Source organism: Cajanus cajan, chromosome 10 (assembly GCF_000230855.2).
Source record: "Cajanus cajan strain Asha chromosome 10, NIPB_CcT2T_4, whole genome shotgun sequence".
NCBI classification, from domain to species: domain Eukaryota; kingdom Viridiplantae; phylum Streptophyta; class Magnoliopsida; order Fabales; family Fabaceae; genus Cajanus; species Cajanus cajan.
In genome coordinates this window covers 194,769-210,334 of record NC_138526.1, presented here as the reverse complement: position 1 = coordinate 210,334, position 15,566 = coordinate 194,769, and the positions used below count along the sequence as shown (strand labels likewise).

General features: G+C 33.1%; 1 protein-coding gene across 3 annotated transcripts; it reads left to right on the top strand.

The window, feature by feature from the left end:
• Positions 1-735: 735 nt before the first annotated feature.
• UPF3 (Smg-4/UPF3 family protein) lies at positions 736-13,925 on the top strand. Of its 3 annotated transcripts, none has more exons than XM_083065046.1 (14): positions 736-1,050; positions 1,156-1,262; positions 1,352-1,447; positions 1,556-1,654; positions 2,220-2,299; positions 4,294-4,392; positions 7,089-7,191; positions 9,493-9,593; positions 9,944-10,439; positions 10,712-10,801; positions 10,910-11,025; positions 11,107-11,155; positions 13,060-13,209; positions 13,513-13,925. In XM_083065046.1, exons 1-12 carry the CDS (start codon positions 902-904, stop codon positions 11,143-11,145), a joined length of 1,575 nt encoding a protein of 524 aa, XP_082921172.1. In that variant the 5' UTR covers positions 736-901; the 3' UTR covers positions 11,146-11,155; positions 13,060-13,209; positions 13,513-13,925. The 3 variants fall into 3 exon arrangements, with proteins under 3 accessions (XP_082921172.1, XP_082921171.1, XP_020240312.1); XM_083065045.1 differs by having other exon boundaries at positions 7,089-7,221; positions 13,108-13,209; XM_020384723.3 differs by having other exon boundaries at positions 737-1,050; positions 7,089-7,221.
• The last annotated feature ends 1,641 nt before the right edge of the window (positions 13,926-15,566 follow it).

Genomic DNA, 15,566 nt, shown 5'->3' with positions numbered 1-15,566 from the left:
TACAAACACTCCTAATATTATCTAACTCATTTTTGTTGATTATATTTTTAGGAGAGTGAAGTTCATTAGTTATCAACAAAATAATTTAAGATATTATTTAACCAACTAATATTTTTTGATTAAGAAGAGTGAAATTTACGTGTTAAAAGTAATCAACAAAATACTTTTATTAAAAGGCTCCCAATTATTTTTTATATAATAATATAAATTATTTATCATAAAATAAAAATATAATTTATATAATTAAATATTTATTATATAAATTTTAATTACAATGAAAAAAGTACTTATTTAATATTTTTTTATTATATAAAATAAAAGTTCATCTAATATATATTATACAAATTAAAATACTAGTTAATAAGTATTTTTAATTATATAATTTATATTTTAAATTCATGATAAATATTTATATTATAATACAAAATTATTTTTTTTAGAGATACAAGATTATTTTTAATTATTAAAATTTAAAAAAACTTTTAAATTTAATTTACTAATAAAAAAATTAAAAGAAATAAAATGTTGAGAAAATCAAAAAATAAAATAAAATACTACCGTCAATAAAAACATTTAAAAACAAGATATTAAAAATTACTTTTAACAATATTTTTTTTTGAAGATAATTATTGTAATTTATATAAATAAAAAAAAGATAAAAATATAAGATTAATAGAGATAACAAAATATTTTAACGATTGCTTATATGTTTTTAAAAATAAAATATTGTTCCTTGTAGAGAACGAAGCGTAAGTTATTTTGAAGATGTTGTCTCTGGATAGTGGATTGATACCTTGGTAGAGAGCGAGAGAATTAGAATACGTTAGTTGGGAATTGTGGAAGGAACATAGAAAGGCAAAGGAAAGAAGAAAAGTAATGGTGTGTTGAGAAAAAATTGGCGATGGATAGGAAGACGAAGGAAAGGGAAAAGACGAAAGTGGTGATTAGGCATTTGCCTCCTTCTCTCACTCAATCTGATTTCTTCCAACACATCGATTCCCACTTCGCTGCTCGCTACAATTGGTTCTCTTTCCGCCCCGGCACCAGCACGTACCAATCCACTTTTCCTTTTCCCTTTTCAATCCATTCATTATTCATTAACATGTCTATCAACACCAAACCCTAACACCTTGTTCCTTCAATTCATATCTGCAGCCACAAGCGTCAGAGGCATTCCCGAGCATACATAGACTTCAAGTGTCCTCGTGATGTTTTCGAGTTTGCTGAGTTCTTTGATGGACACGTTTTTGTCAACGAGAGAGGTAGTTTAATATTCTTATCGTATGTGTGATCCATGTAGCCGACCTTACTTAGTGAGATAAACCTTTGTTAATGTTGAATGCTCAATCAGGTGCCCAGCACAAAGCAATCGTTGAGTACGCGCCTTCTCAGCGTGTTCCAAAGCCAAGTACCAAAAAGGATGGCCGCGAAGGGACTATATACAAAGGTATCGTGTCGAAATGTCTATTTGTGTAAGATGCTACTGTGGGCTTACAGCATGTGTATTTTATGTTATTTATGATTTTCATTATTTTTCTATTTCTCATAAGGACAGATCCAGACTATCTTGAGTTCCTCAAACTCATTGCAAAGCCTCAGGAGCACCTTCCCAGTGCAGAGATACAATTGGAAAGAAAAGAAGCCGAGCAAGCCGGTTAGTTATCAGTCCACCAACTATATTTGATTTACACTGCGTTTGTTTCAAGTTGTCAACTTTTTTTTACCGGAATAGTATTCTCGGGCATGACATTCTTGGATATTTTTAAAAGAAATATGTTTGGTTAGTTATGAGAATGTTTTTACGAAAGTGGTTGAGAAGTTAAAATAAATAACAATAACAAATTTAGTTGCCGAGTCATGGGAATTCACATACCCACCCACTTTCTTTGGGAATAAAAGCATGGGAACGTGGGGGTTATTTTCATCCTCGGTAAATGTTTTATTCCCTGCAATACAATATGTAAGCTTGAAACAAATATGGGAAAACACATTTCCTAATTCCTATCTATATGTTCCAAGAAATATTATAAGATGACTTGACGTTATGTGTTCATCTGCTGCTGTTTTATGTTATGGTGGTGTATGTTTTTTCTCCGTTAGTTCCCTTGTAAATGTTTTTTTTAGGACCTTAGTACAAGATTCTGGATAAATGTGTCCATCGAGATTATCTGAAGACTAAATTCAGTACCATTGCTCTCATATTGTATGCTTCTTTCTAGGGGCTAACAAGGAAACACCTATTGTCACACCTCTGATGGAATATGTTCGTCAGAAACGTGCTGTTGACAGTGGTATGCAGGTAATGATTCTGGGTCTGCATTTTTTTTTTTGCCTTTTCTTTTGTGTCATGTTTAGGTTCACCAGGGTGCATTTATTTCAGAACTTGTAACCTTATGGATTAGAAGAAGGCTTTGTATACATCTTTTTGTTTGTTTGTTTGTTTGTCTTTAGTTGACCTTCAGAAGTGTTGTGAATGAATTTTGGCATGTATGTGCTTGATTGAAGAGAAATCTTGATATTGCTTGTCTGGTATGCATGTGTTTTTAATAAACTGCTGCTGTATTTGGGTTTTCATTTAAATTAATGTAATCTTAATTATTAAAATCTCAGAATCAAAATTTAGAACTATTATATCTAAAAAAATTTAAGATACTGGGACCGGTTTTTAACTTTTCAAAGACAGCAATGCACATTAATGACTATAACTAGGACTGTTGCATATTATAAAAGGCACGTAGGAGCAAGCTAGACGTTTGTTTATTGCTTATAAGAGGTTTTATTAGAAGAGAGTGCTGGAGAATAATGTAAGTTAATATGCTGTAATATAATTAATTGGTATAATGAAAAAGTTATATTAATTTTACCTTTGTTGTATTTCACAAATGTGTTATTTCCATTTGTGTTATTTGAAACTTAGTGTCTTGTAAATTGAGCCTAAAATGCATATAGACTTGGTACAAAATTCTCGAATTAATAAAGAAGGTAATACATGTGTAATAAGAGGGATGGATCACTTAGCTTTTTGAGTCTTAAGAGAGAGTTGTGAATGTTGTGGGTCTGAATGCTTACTGTCTAATCTAATGGGTTAATGAGAATGAAAACATTCAGTTATGATTGTTGCTATGTAGTCAATAGTGTGGCGAAATACAGGAAGCTGTAGTGTTTTTTAACACTGCACGATGTGATTCTGTTGTATGTCGCGGGTTTGCAATTGTGGCTGCATTATGTGGCAAAATCACTGCAGGTGCATGTGAAATCAGGCGCAATTACAGCATCCCATTAAAAAGATTGTCCCTTCGATTATAGAAAATCAAGATTGGTTTTCTTCTTTTTTTAACCCAATTTTGTTTTTCCGACATTTTGTCTTTTCTTTTGACTTTAAAACCTTTTTGGTTATGTACTTACTTTTTTAACTTTTAAAACTTTTCAGATACGCACCCCGGCCTCCCCCACCAATTAATTATTGTCTTTTAAACTGATTCTGATTTGTATTTTCTATTTTATGTATCTATTTCTTTTTTGTCCGTTTACATATATTTTGGTGACTCACTTATGCCCCCCTCCATCCCCTTTAGTATTGGATTTGAATGTTAGTGACAATGACAATGAATTTTATTTATTAATATTTATTATGATATGACTACGTTTTTACACTTTAATTTTTTATATTTTTCTATTTTTTAGTATTTTTATATTATGATATAAAATTTTTAAAAAGTGTTATTTTCTAGACTTTGAAATAGCGGCCATCCCCACTATAGTGTTTTTAGGGGTGGCTGCTCCGTGCTGCTATCCAGGATTGACTTAGGATTGTTTTTAGGGGGGTGGGGGGAGATTGGTTTTCAAAAGTGAAGCTTACAGTTACAATTGTTTCATATTGTCTACAGGTTTTGTGTATTGTGTTCTTTCCAACTGGTTTGTTCTGAATTTCTGGTGGTGGGTTAGCATATGTACTTCTTCAAAGTTCAAACTTGTCCCACTTTTTGTAGCTTGTTCACTAGATTTTTCATTTTTGGTTATTATCTGGGTGCAATAAATTTGTGATTGCATAAAAATATGGCAAATGTACTATCCCAAAAAATTTGCAGTTTATCATATGCACCCTTCATCTATATTATGCCTTTATATAATTATAGCTTATAACTTCCTCTCCTGCTGTGCTGAGTGAAATTATTCTTGTAATATATAAATGTAATTTAGTGTATCACAAATGAATTAAGTTATGAAGTTTTTCCTGCTTGAGTATATTTTGACATATAATACTCCACTTGTGGTTTTAACAATCAATGATAGGCTTCATCAGCAGTGGCAAAAGTTAGCAGAAGATCAAGAGCTGCTTTGCCTGGCAAGCCTGGCTCAGGCAATACTAAAAGAGGATCTGAAAAGAAAAAGGTAAACCTTTGTAATGAATGCAGCATAATTACTTGAGTTATTTTTCATTTTGAAGCTTTACTTCATTATTATAAAAGTTGTAATTTTTCTGTTAATACTAGAAAGACAAGATAAACTATGTTATTGTTGGCTTATTACCTCCAAAGTGGCCCTTTCATCTTATTTCTGTTAGCTTTTTAATGTTCAATAATAATATTGATCTACCAAGTGGCTGAGCAAAGAATTTCACGTAAACTTATTGATACCTAGTAACCAATCTATCCATGAACTGAAGTCGAGCATATAGAAATGGTTGAATACGTCTATGAGCATACATGTAGTTATCTATTTGCTTTTACACTACCGTTCAACTTTTTTTTATCACAAGGATAAAACTGTAAAAAATAAATAACTGATAACTCTCATAGTTATCAATACTGGGGTATAGTGGTGCTATCATGCTGGAGCAGTGCGGAGCATGCCTCAGCTGCTTTTGTATGCTAGTTGCATTTCATGTAAGTGTGTGGTTGGCCAAATTTGCTGCTAAACATCCTGGATAGCCGCTGTGGCTGCTATGCTTTATAGACTAAATCTATGTTTTACCCTGGCCTAATTTTGTTGTTTAAGGGGATTTTTGGTCTCCTATACCCATCCATACAGTGAGGCATTTTAAGATTAGCAGCCTGTGTTCTTTATTACACAAACTCAACAAATTGTGAGCTGTAGGAATTTACTGTTCCCACAAACACAAGGAGTTTGCATAGCCCACCCCATGCTACAGCAGATTGCCACTAGTCCACCCATTTTTGTTAGTACCAAGCAGCTCATGCCTGTTCTGAATCTGACATGTCTCTGTGCTCTCTGCATTTTCCTGTCCTTGGCCTCACTTTCATCCTTTTTCCAGCCAAGCCCAGCCAGTTTCTCGATTTTGGATTTGAGTACTGGTTTTGAGCCTGTTTAATATGTAGAAACTATTTGCTTTGTTTCATCTATCTTTGGTGTAGCAGCTGCTTTGCTTCACCACTATAGCATTTAGGGGGTGGGGGACTGCTATCTGGGGTTAATTTAACCACTTTGACTACTTTTTTTTGTTAAACCCTCAAAACTTTAATTCCCTGTCTTCTTTCCATTCTTTTTAAAAATCAATTATGTGGAATATGTTGAATTATTCTCTTCCCTTCCCGTTTCTCTCCTCTGTTATGCTTCTGTCTCCTTTTCAAAAGCCAAGCAAGGTCAATGGTGACTCAACAGTCAACAATTATATTTTTGAATTTTGAATTATTGTATTTATTTGTCTGTGTAAGCATGACCTGCATATGCTGATGCTAGATTGACATAGGATAGTAACTTATGAGGACTAGTTGAAATAGAAAAAGGTTTAATTACAAATTGTTAGGATGAGGGAAGTTTGTTCTTCTTTCATGTCCTTGCATACAAGTGGCAATAGCATTGTATGTCCTAACACTAAATACACATCAAAATACTGCCAATGGATTAGAAAATAATCTGAAATTTACTGCAGTTTCTAATTTTTACTGCTAGGAATATATAAGTATTTAGTTCAAGTAGGAATTTATAAGCATTTTAGTAATCTAGATAGTGATCATAATCCCAATCTAGTTAAATGTATAAAATATTAAAACACTCCAATGTCAATGCTGAAACAAAATGCTGGATGCTTCTTTAATCAAGAAAAATATTAGTGTTGTGCTCATTCTTTCTTGATGCTATTGCTATCATTCATGTTTGTATGTTACAGACATGTGAAGTGAACATTTAAGGTTTGATTAACTTTAAGAACAATTATTGAATATTTCTTGATACAGGACCAAGGTGTTTAGCTTTTACTCTCTATAGCATTTAAAAATACTATCAAACTTGTTGGAAAGCCTCTTTAGTTGCAGTCACTCCTTGCCTGCCTTAATTGTGGCCTATCAAAGTTAGTTGCCAATGTTTCGATAAGGACTACATATGAAGGGGTTGATTAGAGTGGCTGAGTGAAGCAGCAAAGTGTGCAGCCACTGGGGGCGGTTGATATTGTACATTGACTATAGATATGACCTTAATAGTGCTTATAAGGCTTAGGCAGTCCTCGCCTTACAAGTTGGTATTTTGGAGTTGAGCTAGACCCGTAGTCTATAGAACCTATTTTAGATCCATTGTTTGGCCACCTACATTGCCACGCTCCAGGTCCATATCCTTGGGTGTCAGATGGGTGTTGGAAAGCTGCCTTAATTGCACCACCTCTAGCGTAACATAACAGTGCCCTATTAAAGTTAGTTGCCAATGTCTCAAAAAGGACGAGTGAAGCGTCGTGATGTGCAACCATTGGGATGTTGGTTGTTAGGTGGTTCTGATCTCACATCAACTAGAAACATGTCTTATGTAGTGTAATAAGGCTTGGACAGTCATCTCCTTACAAGCCGGTCACATGGGGAGGAGTTTGACCCTAAGTCCAAATTCTAAGAAAGCTTTTGTTTTTGGATACATCTACTTATGCAACTATAAATCAATTAGAAATCCTTCTATATAAAAAGTTACTGTCTTAGTATTTTTTTCCTTTCATTTTGACATTATTTTCTAAAGCTAATAATTTTTAAGATTTTTCTGTGTAGTCTGACTTCGTTTGTTGATATATACTATATAGACATCCTATTTATGCTTGCAAAAAGAACAGTGGGTTGGGTGACTTAATGAAAATTGGTTGTGATTATCAGTATGTTCAGAAGGACAATGCTAAGAGTGCTGCTCGGAAAGAATCGAAAGACAAATCAGCCTTTACTGTTGTTCCGCGGCGGGAGGATCAATCAGCTGAATCAAGTATAAAAGGAATTTCTGAAATTGAAGCTTGTAATTCATCTTTTCAGCCTTTCAATCTTGTTTTATTAATTATTTATTATTCTTCATATCCACATCTATTGCTTTATTATCCACTTTCACTGCTTGAACAGAGTGCCAAGTGCTGTGTCCTCCCCCCTGCCTCCAAGTTATTGTGTAATTTGTATTTAACTGCATTCATACTTGAGTTAAAGATGTCTGACATGCAGTGTGATGTGACCTCAGCTTTTTCCTTTACACTACCTTCCAACTCATCATATTTGTTCATTGCTTATGGTTTACTTCCCATATTCTACTTATAAAATGCTGTAGGATTGGCATGATGTTTTGATTAGTAAATTGGTTGTATCTCTTAAGTAGTGGACTTGTTTTTCATTTACATTAATGTAATCATATATCTGATACTTCTGATTAAAACCATTGCATGTCTTAAAAATGCATGGACTATCCAATAGGATGGACTAATTTGTCAGTAAAGACAGTATATGACATTTGAATTCAGACATGTGTCAAAGATGAATTATATAAAAAAAGACTAATTTGAAGTCTTCACCCTATTTTATAGAAAAGTAGTTATTGTTAAAGAGAAAGTAATCCACTATACCTGGGGATAGGCAACATCTCAAATTACAAAAGCTTCCAGAACCAAAGATACAGAGGAACCTAAGAGTACAGCTTGGCTGCCATGTTCCTCTATCCATTGAAACAGCCAGTTATGAGCAGAACATAGTAGGGGGCTGAAAAAAAAAAAAAACCCTATGAGAGCTCCATAATTCAAGTTTCTAGGAGAAAGAGCAATAATAGGCTGAGTGAAAATGGGTCAAGTTGGGAGAAGAAGCTGTGGGATTATGGAAGGATAAGTAATAAGGGGAGATGTTGGAAAATATAGTAACTACATGGAATTTGATGAAGAGTTTTTGTTACTGTGTGGGACAGCTGACACTATGTCAGTGATGAGGGAATTTCTGTTATCATACCAAATTTGTTGACGTGATTAGAAAAGGGGTAAAGACGACAGAGAGGGGGGACATGCTGAACAGTGATAATCTGGTGATGAAGTAGTGTGAGGAAACATGACTTGATTGGAAAGGGGGTAAGAGGATAGAGTGGGAGACATACTGGACAGTGATAATCAGGTGTTGCAGTAGAGTGGGGAGACATGGTGTTGTTTCTTTTCAGGGTTTAATTTAAATATAGGCTGAAGGAAAACACCATATCAATAATTGTAATGCCGCTTTCCCACAACAGAATCCTCATTCGTATTTGGGCCTGCCTCTAAAACCCTATCTAACAAGGCAGTCTCTTTCAGATTGCCTGTGAGAAATCACTTGCAATTTTCTTTATATTTGAGTCTTTCTCTTCAGAGCACATCAGGGTGAAAGATAACAGGGGAATACTGCATAAACAAGTGTAAGTAAGAGTAAAAGGTTGTAAGCATCTATCCAAGTGTCTGAATGATTAAAAATATAACTGATGACAAGATAAAATAATTACTCTACAACATTCCTTTTTCTGATACATTTCCTAGATCCTTTCTTCTCTCTGTTTTGCACATTGCCACTACAACCCACTTTTATTCTTCATCTTTTGCTACTTTTTCATAGAATTTTCACTTTAGAAATTTGCATGTTAGGGAATACTCGGAATTACAGTCTTATAAATTTGCTGGATTTCAATCCATCTCTCTCTCTCTAATTCATGCAATGATTTGATCTTGACAAATCCTAAGTTTAGTTTCTCACTACACGTCCCAGCAATGAGTCTTTCCTTTTAGATAAGTCCATTTGGAAATCAATTGCTCCTTGTAACGGTAAGGTCAAAGTCTTTGTATGGACTGCAGTTCTAATCAGAATTAATACCAATGATTTGCTTCAGATTCTAAGAACTATCTATCTGCTTTATCTCTGGATTATTGTGTGATCTGTAGATTCAGTTCTGAAACTAGTTCCCTTTTGTTTTTGCATTGGTCAGTAGTTTACTCTATCTTTTTCAAGTATTATATCTATTTTATTGAAGGATCTGGATTCCCTGCAATCGTTTCTAAAAGTCAGTGTATCTGATATTCGAAAATGCTGGTTGGAACCCACCCAACTTTAGGAGAGAAACAAAAACAGCATGCCTGCTGTTCTTAGAACTAAGATTAGCAGGGGATCTAATCTTTAATTTTCATAATATTTTGAAGATTCGGCAATAGTAAATCAGTGCTTTAGTTTCTAATTGAATTTCTTAAATTTTAGCTGATTAGTGTTTTGATTTTCTTATTTGTGATTGATGAATATGCAGTGCATGGCATTGAAGGTCCAATTTCTGGAATTCCGTTGACTTCTGACTCAGGAAAGAAAAAAATCCTTCTTCTGAAAGGAAAACAGCGGGACATTTCCAGTGTAGGTTTTGTTTTACCCATGAATGTTTCATCTTTTTTCAAAAATACCTGCTATCTCTATTTTGTTTGCTTTTATTAATTGTATTATCTCTCTTATTTCCTTATAAAATGATGCTCTTCATAATAAACAAGATTTAAAACAAATTATATTTTCTTCCCCCTCCCGCCCTATAGTTAGTATGTGGTTTTTGTGGACACCAGAATTTGTTTTTTCTGGTCAGAAGTAATTTTAGTGTTACTTCCTGAATGATATTTTAAGGTTTCTATAATGTACTTTGAAATTTGCACTCAAATATTAATAAGCTCATCATTGTAAATCTGTTATTATGAATATTTTGATGGAATTTTCAGGCCACCGAGGGCACAGTAAAACAGCAAAATGTACAATCTGGAAATTCTGCTATTTCAACTCCTGCAAAACAGAACCAGAGACGTGAAGCTGGTGGACGATTGATTAGGAGCATACTTCTAAATAATGAAGCTCGTCAAAGTCAGTCTACAACTAGTGCACAACATAAAATTCAAATATTAAGTTCTGAGAATGGTAAGCGACCACCTCGTCCTTTTGGCTCAAGATCGGGGCTAAATGATCAAGCCTCAAGTCAGGATTCTGGACAAGTTAATTCTGAAGGGGATTCTAAAAGGGCTTTGGACGAAAAGTTTGTAAAACGGGATCTGCATGGTTTGGGTAGAAGTGAGAAAACAGAAAAACGTACTAGAAACAAGGATAGACCTGATCGCGGTGTTTGGACACCACTTCGTCGTTCTGATGTTCCACATGCCGGTAACGATCACTCATCGTCCTCGTTGGCACAACCTACTCTGTCAAATCCCGAATCTGCTGAAGGTATGACTATTGACTAGGAAATGAGTTGTTTACAAACAAAATGAATTATGTTTCATTCCAATAAAGGGCGGCCCAGTGCACGAGGCTCCCACCTAGTGGGGTCTGGGGAGGGTAGATGTACGCAGCCTTACCCCCGCAAGCGGAGAGGCTGTTTCCAGGACTCGAACTATTTCATTCCAATATTTAACATAAATACTATGAAACCATTGCCATAAAAATAAAGCTGAGTGATTAAAATCTACTGTCTGCTGGTGATTTTCTTGTCTCAACAGGAGAAGTGAAAGAAAACGTTCCTTCTGGAAACAGGGGCGGTGAATTCTCTGCTTCTTCAGGTGGACGTGGAAATTCTTCTATTGAGAATGGTTGGAGTCTCTTTACTAATTATGGTTAATAAATCAAAGACTGATAAATGGAGTATTTGTCTCGATTCTGATGGAAATGTGTTTCAATCGAACTTTTGAGCTTTTTAGGTTCTCAAAGAAATTTTACTCGCCGTGGAGCTTCCTATGTAGTGAAGGATGATGTTGCAGTCAGTTTAAGTGAAGGAAAACCTTCAAAGAAAAGTGTTGGGCATAGTGCTCATGAGGTATACATGTCATATGCTGATGTATTTTGTATCACCTTTTTGGTTGATTCATTGTGTGTAAAATACTTATTGTGTTGGCAGAAACAAGTCTGGGTTCAGAAATCTTCTTCAGGGTCTTAAAATATCGGTGGTAAGCCTTATTTACTTTTATTGTCTGTTGTCTGTTGTACCTGAGAATGAGATTCAGTGCTTATTGTATTGGATGTATTAGTACCTCATTCTGATATAATGTTGATCACTCAGAAAATCTTCAGTGAAATTGATGGTTGCTTGTGACATGTTTGTGATTGCTTGACATTTTTTGCTTTATAAATAGGTCAGGAGTTTTGGTTCTCAACTGCTTATCTTGCGCCCTTACCTTTATGGCACTATAGAACTTTTGATTAATAGTTGTAGAAATTATAGTGTATATCGATGGCTAGTGCTCCCATTTGTGAGAGAAAATCAATTCTCCAGCAGCATAGTTCTTCAATTAGTCTCTTTATTTTCTGCCAGCTGTCTTTTACTTGTGTTATGGCTAATGTGTTGTGAGACTGTTATTCGATGTCAATTATAACTGTCATAGCTGGCACCTGATAGGATCTAAAGCTTCTGCATGATAAATAGGGTTGTAAGCACTAAGCAGTAGCTAATCAGTGTAATCATTCATTTTCAGTAATACAAAAGTTTTCTCTCAAACGTCAAAACCATTAATTCTAATTCATATAAATGAAAGGGATTCACGCCATCAACAATTTTTCTTTATAGAAGTATTAATGACCAAAACATCTTCCCCCTTGGGTATATTTTCACTTGATATTGATATTTTCATGTTCTATTTCGTTTCCAAGTACTTTTCATTTAATTGTCCGAAGATATTATAATGATTTCTTTGATGTGATTAAATTATCAAATTCAAATGTTCACTGATTTGGATTATGAAACTGATTTACTATTTGATAATGGCTTCATAATTGTATGATTAATTTCTTGAAGAAGAATAGGATTATAGGAATATCACATCAAAGTGGAAATAATTATCTTACCAGTTGAAGTCTAAGTGAATGTTATTGTTAGATATATTGTATTTTCACAAAACCTTGATTTGTTCCTAATCCTCTTAACTCAAGACATTATACGAATCTTTTCAATTAGGAATTTGCAAAATCAAAGTTGTTGAATTTGGTGTTGAAAAGTGGAACAAAATTACAGTCTGAAGTGGGAAATGCTTGAAATGTGGTTTCACTTGAAATTAAAAGCTTTTGAATCCTTTTATTTTGTGTATACATATGCATGTGTCTTTAGAAGCAGATGCAAAACAATGTCTCAAGTCATTTTAAGAGTTTGTTGCTTAAATCTTTGATTATTATGACATCGAAGTGTAGAAATATTTGGAAGGTTGGTATAGCTGCTTCATTTATGTAGAATGCTCCCAGGAGTAATATTTTCTTAAACCATATCCCCCCTATTTGTAAAAGCTAGCCAACAAATTATTGACACTTCATTACTTATAGTAACTACCAATCACTGTCCTGAAAACCAGACTGGCTGGTTGGACTGGAAAACCGATGAATGGGTCTAGTGTTCAGTCCAAATAAACTCACAAAATTGACCTTGAGAAAAACTGGTCAAAGAACCAGAAAATTGGTCAAAAACTTGTAAAAACCGGCCAAAAACCAGCTCACAACATGCCAATAACTTTCCTGTTTCCAATGATGGCATTATTTGATACACTGTTATTTGTGTTGGTTACAATCTATTGAAGTAGGGTGATTGTTTGACTACATTAGCGATAGTTAGTTGATCTAGTTCCTATAAATGTCTAATTTGTCATCTGGTTTTGCTTTGAGTTATCATTATGTCCATACTAGAAGATTTGCCAAAGGATCGTGTTACTTATAAATTTTAACCTGGTGCTTTTATTTGTGAAACATATGTGGTCGAGTAATCACAAAAGATGTTGCTTTACCTTTATATAGGTTGCACATTCATCTAGTGGTTTAAGAGTATTGTTTGCATCCAATTTTGCTATTAACTTTGTAATATTATAAACAGATTATGGACACTCATTCAGGGCATCTTTCCTGCTATGTTGAGCTACAGTCTCCGTTTAGGACATCATTCCTGCTATGTTGAGCTACGATCTCCGTTTAGGACATCATTCACAATTAATTCAGGGCAACCTGAGCCTAAGCGACTTGAAAGGTATGTGCATGTTCTACTTTTGTTAAAAAATAAAAAAATAAAAAAACTACTTTGAATAATAGTTCTTAAAAAGGATGACTCGGTGTATGAGGCTCTCATCTGGGAGGATAGATATAAGTGCAGCCCTACCCCCACAAGCTGAGGGATTGTTTATAGAATTAGATCCTGTGACCTCCAAGTCACAAGGCAGTATCCTTACTGGTTCTCATAAGTTAGGGATCAATTTCTTTAGCTTGTGATCAATTTCATTCTTTCTGAAATTTCTTTTGGTTTCTGATCAATTTCACGCTTGGATTTTGGCAGTAAAATGATCCAGTTGTTGGCCTTACGGAGCCTGCACAATAAAGGGAATGCAAAGTTACAGACCTCGTTGACATGATTATCTACTGAAAAAATGGCATTGTTAACCATGTTGGTGGGTTAGACCCCATTATGGTTCGTGTCTCCTTAAATTGAATATTTCAGTGTTGGGACAGTATTGAAGTTTTTGTGTTTGGGATGTAACTGTAAAGTGCTTGGTACATAACATGGGACAGTATGTCGGAAGAGTGAAGAATCTTGTCCCCTTCAGTTGTTAAGTAGTTATGTAGTGTTTTGTATTGAAGGCTTATACTTAATTTTATCGTGCACATGGTGTACGTGTTATTATTGTAAGGATATGAACGTATTTGGTCCTCACGACAAGAGTAGCCCCTATTCCATACTCGTTCCATGAATCAGGATTGTCTATTTTTTAATAAAGGACGAATAGAAAAATTGCTAGAAGAGAAGGAAATCGCAAAATTAGAATAAAAAAAATACCAAGATACAAGAAATCGGGCTTACATTCTTTCCTACGTGTAAGCTATGTTTGAAAGAAGACAAATGAATTGGAGATTATAGAACTCAGCAAACTAGTAATCACGGTAATGACCAATGTGTTCATAGAATACAAACATGAGAATTCAATGTTATTATGCTAAACATGAGAATTCAGACATTCAGTATTAGAATACATTTAAAATTTAAAGAGTTAATTCTCATGTTTTGCATATAACATTATAGATGAGTTTATCGGTCCAGGAGATCCCCTAACTCTTATTGGACATTTGATATACAAATTCTTTCATATATGAGAATCGTGATTATGTGAGATATAAATAAGTCCTGAGAATTGTGTTTTATAGAAATAAAAATCTATTTAGTAAGTCATAAATGTTTTAAAGAATGCTTATAAATGTTATCAACAATCAATGATTTTTATTGTATTAAATAAGTAAATAAATTACATTAAATAAGTATATAATTGTATTAACATGACATTTTTACCATATTAAAATTTTATTTTTAATTCAAGAAAGTTAGTTTTTCACCTTTTCCATGAAAAATTTATACAAAAATCATTTTTGGAAAAACAATGTTTCTTATTAATTTATTTTTTCCTAATGTTAAAATACTTTTTTTTAATCGTGAATTCGTGATTATGTGAAATATAAATAAGTCCTGAGAATTGTGTTTTATAGGAATGAAAATCTTTTTAGTAGGTGATAAATGTTTCAATGAATGCTTACAAGTATTATCAACAATCAATGATTTTTATTGTATTAAATAAGTAAATAAATTACATTAAATAAGTAAATAATTGCATTAACATGACATTTTTATCATATTAAAATTTTATTTTTAGCTTAAAAAAGTTATTTTTTCACCTCTTCCATGAAAAATTTATACAAAAATCATGTTTGAAAAAATCATGTTTCTTATTAATGTTATTTTTTTTAATGTTAAAATATTTTTTTAGTTCTTATACTTATTTTTTTTAATTCTTTTTAGTCCTTATAGTTTAAGATATATTTTAGTCCATATACTTGCAATTTTGTAATCATTTTAGTCTCTGTTATTAATATTTTTTATAACGTTGTTTGTTTTATATTGACATGGTAGATGTCATCAATTTTGTGAGAGTAAAAAAAGATGTCTAAATAATGGGTGTTGTAAGTGAAGACACAGAGTGTCAAAAGATCTAATTTAGAATAATTTCAACAAAAATAAATTTGATATAAGATATATAAAAATGAATTAATATCCTTATCACATCAATAGCAAAAAGACGTTACAAAAAAAAAAATAATAACAGTGACTAAATGGATTAAAAAAAAACTTCAAGTATAAGAATTAAAAAGATTTATATTAAACTATAAGGATTAAAAATGATTGAAAAAGATAAGTATAGAGACTAAAAATATTTCTTTTAATCTATATGAACTAAAATGTAAAGTAAAATTATTGAAACTAAAAAAATATTTTAACCTTTTTAAATGACAAACTAAATGCAGAAAACTAAAATTCTCATCAAATTTTTTAGAAAGTAAAACTTT

Bases quoted from the DNA above. Each gene is read 5' to 3' on its own strand.
- UPF3 (XM_083065045.1), top strand. From the start codon at position 902: ATGGATAGGAAGACGAAGGAAAGGGAAAAGACGAAAGTGGTGATTAGG. The intron at 1,051-1,155 runs GTACCAATCCAC...TCATATCTGCAG, and splicing joins TTCCGCCCCGGCACCAGCAC to CCACAAGCGTCAGAGGCATT. The intron at 1,448-1,555 runs GTATCGTGTCGA...TCATAAGGACAG, and splicing joins CGAAGGGACTATATACAAAG to ATCCAGACTATCTTGAGTTC.